The sequence below is a fragment of the Epinephelus moara genome, chromosome 18 (assembly GCF_006386435.1).
Source record: "Epinephelus moara isolate mb chromosome 18, YSFRI_EMoa_1.0, whole genome shotgun sequence".
Lineage (NCBI taxonomy): Eukaryota > Metazoa > Chordata > Actinopteri > Perciformes > Serranidae > Epinephelus > Epinephelus moara.
Window position 1 is genome coordinate 40,134,196 of NC_065523.1, and position 9,840 is coordinate 40,144,035.

At 44.3% G+C, this 9,840-nt stretch overlaps 2 protein-coding genes across 4 annotated transcripts in view; both read left to right on the forward strand.

The window, feature by feature from the left end:
• Positions 1–600, forward strand: part of ccdc103 (coiled-coil domain containing 103) — a 3,460-nt gene extending 2,860 nt beyond the window's left edge. For both annotated transcript variants that reach the window (XM_050068927.1, XM_050068928.1), the window contains one exon: positions 398–600. In XM_050068927.1, coding sequence (XP_049924884.1) covers positions 398–500 — 103 coding nt within the window. In that variant the 3' untranslated portion in view covers positions 501–600. The remainder of the gene's footprint in view (positions 1–397) is intronic.
• Positions 601–1,890: 1,290 nt separating this feature from the next.
• The window catches only part of abi3a (ABI family, member 3a), a 25,603-nt gene continuing 17,653 nt past the window's right edge, over positions 1,891–9,840 (forward strand). The window contains exons 1-4 of one of the 2 annotated variants that reach the window (XM_050068915.1): positions 1,891–2,086; positions 5,140–5,278; positions 6,059–6,229; positions 7,852–8,040. In XM_050068915.1, the coding sequence (XP_049924872.1) occupies positions 5,147–5,278; positions 6,059–6,229; positions 7,852–8,040 (492 nt within the window). In that variant the 5' untranslated portion in view covers positions 1,891–2,086; positions 5,140–5,146. The remainder of the gene's footprint in view (positions 2,087–5,139; positions 5,279–6,058; positions 6,230–7,851; positions 8,041–9,840) is intronic. The other variant, XM_050068914.1, reaches the window with a different exon arrangement.

Below are 9,840 nucleotides of genomic sequence, written 5' to 3' on the forward strand. Positions count from 1 at the left end.
TGTTCAAAATAAACTTTCAAATCAAAATCAATCAAATGAATTAAACTTCCCGTCATGACTGGGCTGCATTTCTGTCAGCCATCAACAGCTGATTGGCCAGTGGGTGGTGCTTTTTATAGGATCAGATTCAACCCTGAACTTACCCTGCTCCGGAGCAGGATAGCCATTCAGAGTAAGTTACCATGGTGATCTACTGGTGAGACTGAAAACCCAGGGTTAACCCTGAAGTTACCTCGCTAAGACATTAATCCCACTTAATGATACAGGCCCCTGGACTCTGTCCATACAGATATTACAGAGTTCCAGGATATATTAAAAGCTACAGTAACTCCTGTAAGACATTCCAGGGTCCTTGAATGAGTTCCAGGCTCAGTGTGTGTGTCTGTGTTTCTGTCAGAGACCTGGTCCTGTCCTGTCACCTCAGGCCTCTGGACAAGAAAGACAAAGATGGAGCTCCACGGAGACAGCCCTGGAACCCTGTCGCCCCGAGCAACAAGTGATGTCCGGTCGCCCCGAGCAACGGGGAACATTCTGATTGTTTTTAATACTTGTAACTTTTTTTTCTGATGTGAATAAAACATGTTTGTGTTTTTAACCTCAGACATTTATTATCATTATTATTATTATTAATAACAGCTGACTGTGTGTGTGTGTGTGTGTGTGTGTGTGTGTGTGTGTGGGTGTGTGTGTGTGTGTGTGTGTGTGTGTGTGTGTGTGTGCGTGCGTGTGTGTGACCAGCAGGCGGAGCTCTTTCACCTTCAGCACTGACACCACAGAGGAAGAATCACACACTGACCTCATGATGTAAATTAAATAAACACAATTAAAATCTGTCTGAGGTGTGAATTAATTGATTAATTAATTAATTGTATTAATGTGTGACGTCAGGTCGCCAGCAGGGGGCAGCATCACACAACAAACTGACTCAGAGTCAGTTTCACTTCAGGACTTGATGAAGTTTTATTCTCTGTGACGTCAGACAGGAAGTGGTTTGAGCTGAGCAGGAAACAGACAGGAGGTCTCACTCTGAGCTAAAATCTGTCACTCCGCTGCCGACGGCCTGTTTGAACCTTGAGAGGTCCTGGAAACCATCTGGAGATTCCAGGGTCCTTTACAGGGCTCCAGGATCTTACACTGACCATCAGAGTCCTTCACAAGTATATTTAAGACCCTCTGGAATCTCTCTCAGTCTGCAGGGACCCCCGTGACCATTTCAAGGACCCCTGAAGTGTCTTTAAAAAATCTGGGATTATTTTTATTCTGTACGTCACTTAAGGGATTTCAGGGTCCTTGAAAAGACCCAAAGACTCTGCAAAATGAGTTCAGGGGATCATTTCAGATTTCAGGGGTCCTTGAGAATTTCTAGAATGATAATGTCTTTTAAAGGTACATCAAGGGATGTTAAGGTGCATGAGACTTTCTAGGACTCCTTGAAATTGGCCCCAACATTCCTCCAAATTTCCAGGTCCTTTAAAGAGTTTCCAGGATGCTAACAGGGGCCTCCCTGAGTCTCTGTAAGAGATCCCCGGGAATCCTATAGGGAATCAAGGACTCCTTGAAAAAGGACTCAGAGATTTACAAGTGTTCCAGGATCCTTGTGAGGGCTATGTTTGCCTTTCGCAACATTCCAGGAGTCCTTGAATTAGGTCTCAGTACCTGATCAGATTTTTTGCTGCTCTGTAAAGAAGTTCCCTCTGTGCTCCTTGATTACATTCCAGGAGTCTTTAAAGGAGTTTCCAGGATGAAGAGGAGCTGTGAATAGATTGCATGGGTCCTTGAATAGATTCCAGGCAGCGGTCAGACTCCTGAACACGAGACCGAAAGTCCAGTATTCCCGAGGAGTGAGACCTCTGAAGGAGCAGAGACGATCTTTGGCTGCAGGTCGCTGCTGCTGCTGATGCAGAAACAAGTTGAGCAGCAGGTTGATGCGACGGGACTCAGAGAGACAGAGGACAGAGGGACAGACAGAGGACAGACAGAGGACAGAGGGACAGACAGAGGACAGAGGGACAGACAGAGGACAGAGTCTCCGCTTGTTCTTCACAGTTGAACTTTTCCCGCGGATCATTTTTCTCTGCAGAATCTGGTGAGTTTATAAAGTTCAGTTCCGTTCTCTTCTTCTTCTTCTTGTTCTGCTTCTTCTTTAATCGACCTTAATGAGATAAAAGGCGCCGCGGCCGCGTCACGTGCAGGATATTGAAACCATAATTTGCAGGTGAATGTCGGTGAGGGCTCGTGCTCACATCAGAGCTGATGCTTCCTGTCTCATCAGAACTTTTCAGCAGGAACAAAAGTCAATGCTGCAGATTAATGTTTCATCATTTATATTTGTCCTTGTGCGTGTGAGGTGGAGAACAGGTTCAGGTTCAGGTTCACAGCAGCACAAAATGAAAATACTCAAAGTAGAGGAACCTCAACCTGAAGTCCAGTAAAGTAAAAGTACAGCAGACTGCTTTATTGAACGCCGTTAATACATGACTGATATTTAATATATGTGTTATTGTTGTGTTTATTATTTATGGATTTAAAGGGATAGTGCACCCAAAAATGACAATTCAGCCATTATCTACTCACCCATATGCCGAGGGAGGCTCAGGTGAAGTTTTAGAGTCCTCACATCACTTGCAGAGATCCAAGGGGAGAGGAGGTAGCAACACAACTCCACCTAATGGAGGCTGACGGCGCCCCAGATTCAAACGTCCAAAAACACATAATTGAAACCACAAAATATCTCCATACTGCTCGTCCGTAGTGATCCAAGTGTCCTGAAGCCCCGACATAAAAAGTTGTTTGGAAAAACGTCATTTGAACTCTGTTTTTAGCCTCATTGTAGCCTGTAGCTCTGACTGCCTCTCTGTGCACCACGCTCATGTGTGTGCGCTTGCGTACGAGACCAGCAAAAGCACGTGAACACACATGAACGCGGTGCCTCCTCTCTCCTTGGATCTCCACAAGTGATGTGAGGACTCTAAAACTTCACCTGAGCCTCCCTCGGCATATGGGTGAGTAGATGATGGCTGAATGTTCATTTCAGACAGAAACTGATGACCTGAGATATGAAACAAAAAATTACACAGGACATTAAAAAAAATCAAAATACACAAACAGGAAAGACTAAATGTGAATAAAGTTACGAAACACTTGAACAGGTGAGTCTTTACCTGGTTTTTAAAGTACCCACGACGTCAACAGAATGTTAGCAAAACGTCATCAGAACATCTTCAGAACATCAGCAGAACGTCAGCAGAACATCAGTAGAACATCGGCAGAACATTAGCAGAACGTCAGCAAAACTTTAGCTGAACATCAGCAGAATGTCGGCAGAACATTAATAGAATGTCAGCAGAGCATCGGCAGAACGTTGGCAGAACAAAAGCAGAACGTTGGCAGAACATCAGCAGAACATTAGCAGAATGTCAGTAGAACGTCGGCAGAACATCAGCAGAATGTCGGCAGAACATTAGTAGAACGTCAGCAGAGCATCGGCAGAACATTAGCATAACGTCAGCAGAATGTTGGCAGAAAATCAGCAGAACGTTAGCAGAACATGGGCAGAACGTCAATAGAACATTAGCAGAACTTTAGCAGAACGTCAGCAGAACGTCAGAAGAACTTCAGTAGAACGTCAGCAGAACATGGGCAGAACGTTAGCAGAATGTCAGCAGAACTTTAGCTGAACATCAGAAGAACGTTGGCAAAACGTCAGCAGCATGTTGGCAGAACATTAGTAGAACGTCAGCAGAGCATCGGCAGAATGTTAGCAGAACAATAGCAGAATGTTGGCAGAACATCAGCAGAACATTAGCAGAACGTCGGCAGAAAGTCAGCAGAATGTCGGCAGAACATTAGCAGAACGTCAGCAGAGCATTGGCAGAATGTTGGCAGAACATCAGCAGAACGTTAATAGAACATTATCAGAACTTTAGCAGAACATCAGTAGAACATCAGTAGAACGTTAGAATGTCGGCAGAACATTTGCAGTGCGTTGGCTGAATTAAACACACATTAAACATGGCTTAATAGAGACAATTTCAAACACAAGTACACAAACTGGCTTCACTATAAATCGCAGAACTGACAGACAAACACTTGTCTTTATCTGGACACATTTCCCCCACCAATACAACATGCTAACGTTGTTAGCGCCAGCCTATGGCATTTTACATGGTATACATTAGCATAGTGACGAGAGGAGATTTCCTCTGCTCGTATGAAGCCAGGATAAACCACACACACGACTTAAAATGCTATTTTAGTGGAGGCTTTACTGTCTTCTAGGGCTGCCACGATTAGTCGACTAATCGATGACTAATCGACTATAAAAATAATCGGTGACTATTTTAGTCATCAACTAATCGGTTTGAGTCATTTTTCATAGAAAAGTACTATAAAAGTACCCAAAATACTCTTACGGCAGCTTCTTACGTTCAGATATTGGCAGCTTTACACACTCTCCCGAGACGGTGAACTAAAACCTTTTGGCGTGAGTATGAAACAAGACATTAGATGACGTGATTTTGGCCGACATTTTTCAACATTTTAACACATTTTTCGATGAAATGATTAGTCGACTAATCGAAGAAATAAACGACAGATTAGTCGACAATGAAAATAATCGTTAGTGGCAGCCCTACTGTCTTAACAATTTATTGTTTCTTATCTGTGAAATACAAGTAAATACAAGCTTCGTTTCCACTGAGGGAAATGGTGTCAGCTTACAGAGACAGACAGGAGGTCTGCGTCACCGCGAGGCTGAGCGCGAGGGTGGGCGAGTTCAACTTTCTGTTATTTCTGCCCATTTTCACAGGTAACTTAGCCTGTCCCCCCGCCGCAGGAAATAATGGATTAATCCTGGAAAGCTGTTGATGTAGCACTTTTCTCCTTATGAAAGTAACACGGCGATTATTCGACCAATGAGAATTTGATCGGACAAGAGCATAGCGACCAAATAATCGACTAGTCGACCAGGAGACTACAGCCCTAGTCGGCAGAACGACGGCAGAACGTTATCCTTTACAAAGGATGGTGACTGCGAGGGAACATTGAAACAAAACTTAGATTGAGGGAACAGAGAAGTAGGGCCACTGTCCACACGGGTTCTCAGGAGACAGAACATGAAATAATAAATCTTGTTTGCAGATCGGAGATGAAGGAGCAGAACTTTAAAGAGGAAGTGATGAAGATCATGGAGGAAGCTCCAAACGCCAGAAAAGCTCTGCTGGAGAATTACGACAACCTGCTGAACGTGGCCGATTACTGCTACAACAACTACGTACAGGTTCGTACTAATCCACCGACTGCTAGTCCTGCTACTATAACAACTAGTATTAATGCCCCAACATGCTAAGCTAACAGTTTACTCCTGTTTCCAGTCTTTATGCTAAGCTAAGCTAACCTGTGCTGTCTCCAGTCTTTGTGCTAAGCTAAGCTAACCTGTCCGGTCTCCAGTCTTTGTGCTAAGCTGAGCTAACCTGTCCTGCCTCCAGTCTTTATGCTAAGCTAAGCTAACCCATCCTGTCTCCAGTCTTTGTGCTAAGCTAAGCTATCCCATCCTGTCTCCAGTCTTTGTGCTAAGCTAAGCTAACCTGCCTTGTCTCCAGTCTTTATGCTAAGCTAAGCTAACCCATCCTATCTCCAGTCTTTATGCTAAGCTAAGCTAGCCCATCCTGTCTTCAGTCTTTGTGCTAAGCTAAGATAATGTGTCCTGTCTCCAGTCTTTGTGCTATGCTAAGCTGACCCATCCTGTCTCCAGTCTTTGTGCTAAGCTAACGTGTCCTGTCTCCAGTCTTTATGCTAAGCTAAGCAAAGTTAACCTGTCCTGTCTCCAGTCTTTGTGCTAAGCTAACCTGTCCTGTCTCCAGTCTGTGTGCTAAGCTAAGCTAACCTGTCCTGTCTCCAGTCTTTGTGCTAAGCTAAGCTAACCTGTCCTGTCTCCAGTCTTTGTTCTAAGCTAAGCTAACCTGTCCTGTCTCCAGTCTTTGTGCTAAGCTAAGCTAACCTGTCCTGTCTCCAGTCTTTGTGCTGAGCTAAGCTAACCTGTCCTGTCTCTGTGTGTCAGTCAGGTGACGGCAGCATGAAAGCGTTGGAGGAAACAAAGAACTTCACCACCCAATCACTGGCCAGCGTCGCCTACCAGATCAGCACTCTGGCCAGTAGCGTGCTGAGTCTTCTCGACGCTCAGACCAATCAGCTGCGTCACATGGAGTCTTCCATCAACCTCATTGGTCAGGTGAGCTCCGCCCTGTGACCCTGCTGCCAACATGAGGTCATGATCCATCAGTCGGTATGAGAGTCATTTTTATGTTTAATGGAGGAGGACACAGCCCATGTGCATTGTGGGAAATGTAGTGATCGTGGAGATCGCTGCCTGTTGGTTGGATCGGTTAGAGTCAGGGTGAAGATGTCAAGGTGAGCCAATCAGAGGCAGAGTGAGGCGGGACATTCCTCCGCTCTCACACAAACAAACTGGGGACAGTTTAAGTTTTAGCAGCAACTCGCAGCCAATCAGAAGACAGAGTCCTGTGACATGTGACCTGTGTTACACAGAATGTCTTCCCACCTGAAACATGTAAACACATGACCACATGAACACATGAACCCGGGAACACAGGAACACGGGAACACATGACCACATGACCACATGAACACATGAACCCCGGAACACAGGAACACGGGAACACATGAACACAGGACCACATGAACACAGGAACACATGAACACAGGAACACATGAACACAGGAACACATGAACACAGGAACACAGGAACACATGAACACATGAACACAGGAACACATGAACACAGGACCACAGGAACACAGGAACACATGAACACATGAACACAGGAACAAATGAACACAGGAACACAGGAACACATGAACACCTGAACACGTAAATACAGGAACACAGGAACACATGAACACATGAACACAGGAACACATGAACACAGGAACACATGAACACATGAACACAGGAACACATGAACACCTGAACACCTGAACACGGGAACACAGGAACACATGGACACAGGAACACGTAAATACATGAACACATGAACACAGGAACACATGAACACATGAACACAGAAACACAGGAACACATGAACACAGGAACACATGAACACAGGAAAACATGAACACATGAACACAGGAACACAGGAACACAGGAACACATGAACACAGGAACACAGGAACACGTAAATACAGGAACACATGAACACAGGAACACAGGAACACATGAACACAGGAACACATGAACACATGACAGGAACACGTAAATACATGAACACATGAACACGCCTCCATGCCAGGAGGGACAAACAAACGTCTCTGCTCAGATCAACAGTGAACAACGTTCACAGTTCAGACGACTGACAGAGTGTGGTCATGTTTCTACGTGTAAAATTTTTCAGATCAAAATGTTTTGTGTTTATTTTTGACTCTGTTTTGTCCGTCCATCCCATCATGAACATGATATCTGAAAAGCTTCTCTGAGTTACAGACACAGTTAGTTCTGTTTACAGAAGTGATTTTATTTCAGACGAGCAGAGAGGAACATCAGACTCCAAGCAGCAGTTTACACCACCACATTAAAACAGAAGTGTGTTTCAGAGGTGGAGTTAAACTGTGTCATTGTCTCCACTTTGATTTAAAGGGTAAATTAATATTTTTCAGTTTAAGAAAGTGTGTAAAGAAAGAAGAGTTGGAGTGTTGGAGCTGTTCCCTCGTCTGGTTTCTGTCTGAAGTTACACATGAAACATTATCACAGGTGATGTTACAGCTGACAGGACGTGTTGGAAACATAAACAACACTCATGTTTAAACGCTGACGCTCAGCGTGTGTTTGTGTCGTCAGACGGTGGAGATGCACAAAGAGAAGGTTTCCCGCAGAGAGATTGGCGTCTTCACGGCAGTGAGACGAGTCCCACGTAGCCACAAGATTCTCCCTCCTCCTCAGCCTCCCGCAGGCACACAGCCCCGCCCACCGTACAGCCGCAGACCAATCAACTACCAGCAGCTGGACAGCCTGGGCCACGGCATGAAGGTACTTCACACACACGCACACGCGCACACACACACACACACACACAAGAACACATCATCCAACAGGTGTGTCAGAGTTTCTGCTGTCTTGGCTCAGCAATTCAGAACCTCCACCGGAAAACGGTGAATTGAAGTTTGACCTGGTGCACCTGGTGAACACAAACGTGTGACGACGTGCACGAGGAGCTGAGGGTTAGAGACCCTCTGAGAATCGTCCTGATCTGTGATTCTGAGCTTCATAAATAAAACTGAGCTGAGTCAGGACGTCAGTCTGAAGGTTAAATACGATCACAGTCAGATGGAGTTCTGTGTTGAATCAGCAGGAGTTTAAACAGGAGACACTTTTACAGAAGAAGAAGAAGAAGAAGCTGAAACCCAGAAGCAGAAGTCAAGTTTAGTTCTGAGTGAAGTCTCTGCTGCTTGATGCGAACAGGAAGTGTTGGCGGCTGCAGTGAACCACAGGAACAGAAGTGACACTGCAGTAAAAGTTCCTCTTTCAGACTCTGTCGTCCTTCACTTCCTCACTCCATCACTCCTTCACTGCCTCGCTGTGACCTCATTCTATTTTCTGAAGGGTTATTTCCTTCTGACTGTCTCAGACCTGCAGCTCTGAACTGGAACCTGTTCAGAGCTGCAGAGTGAAACAAACCAGAGTCCTGCACAGGTCTGTTTTTGAAAACCTCCCCACACCCATAAAGCTCAGAACCAGAACTGACCCGTTTCCCGTCATTATGTCTAAGTCAAACCTGTCCTCGATCACCCAGACTGGTCTGAAGGGAGCCAGTGAGTCGCTCACAGGTAGACTGACTCACCCGGTCAAGGCTAACTGTTAGCGTTAACATCAGAGGCTGTGTTAGCATCAGAGGCTGCGTTAGCATCAGAAGCTGTGTTAGCATCAGAGGCTGCGTTAGCATCAGAGGCTGTGTTAACATCAGAGGCTGCGTTAGCATCAGAGGCTGCGTTAACATCAGTGTGAGGTGAAAGTGATGGAGGACAACATACTGTAAAACTTAACAATAACATTTAAAGGCCTCGTCTTGCTTAGAGGCCCAGTCTGTTTTTTATATAAGATCTTTGGATGAAAAAATCAGATTGTTGCTACAGACTGGAGCTAACATTTTTATTTTTTATTTTATTTATGGACAGTACATATTGATGAACATTAAATGTAAATATATAGGATTGTAGCCAATGGCTAATTTCCATCCTCAGTTCCTTGGCATTTGATGTTTAACTAATCAAAAACAAAACAACAATGACAAATAAACAAACATGTAGCACCACAGAATAATTCATTCAGATTTACCAGCCTGGGAAACAAGAGAGATGGAAAACAAAAGTGGTGACTCACTGCGTTTCCTTTGAAGCTGTCATAAAGTCTGAATATGTGTCTGTTGCTCCATAACCCAAGAAGGTTTTCATGTTCCCTCCTCTTCTATCAAAAGAATCAGAAGCATTTTCATGAATGAATCACAGTTGTAAGGATTGTTTAACAGGATAAAGGGTTTAACAGGTTAAAGTGTTTTAACAGGATAAAGTGTTTTAACAGGATAAAGCGTTTAACAGGATAAAGCATTTAACAGGATAAAGTGTTTAACAGGATAAAGTGTTTTAACAGGATAAAGCATTTAACAGGATAAAGTGTTTTAACAGGATAAAGTGTTTTAACAGGATAAAGTGTTCAACAGGATAAAGTGTTTAGCAGGATAAAGTGTTTTAACAGGATAAAGTGTTTTAACAGGATAAAGCGTTTAACAGGATAAAGTGTTTTAACAGGATAAAGCGTTTAACAGGATAAAGC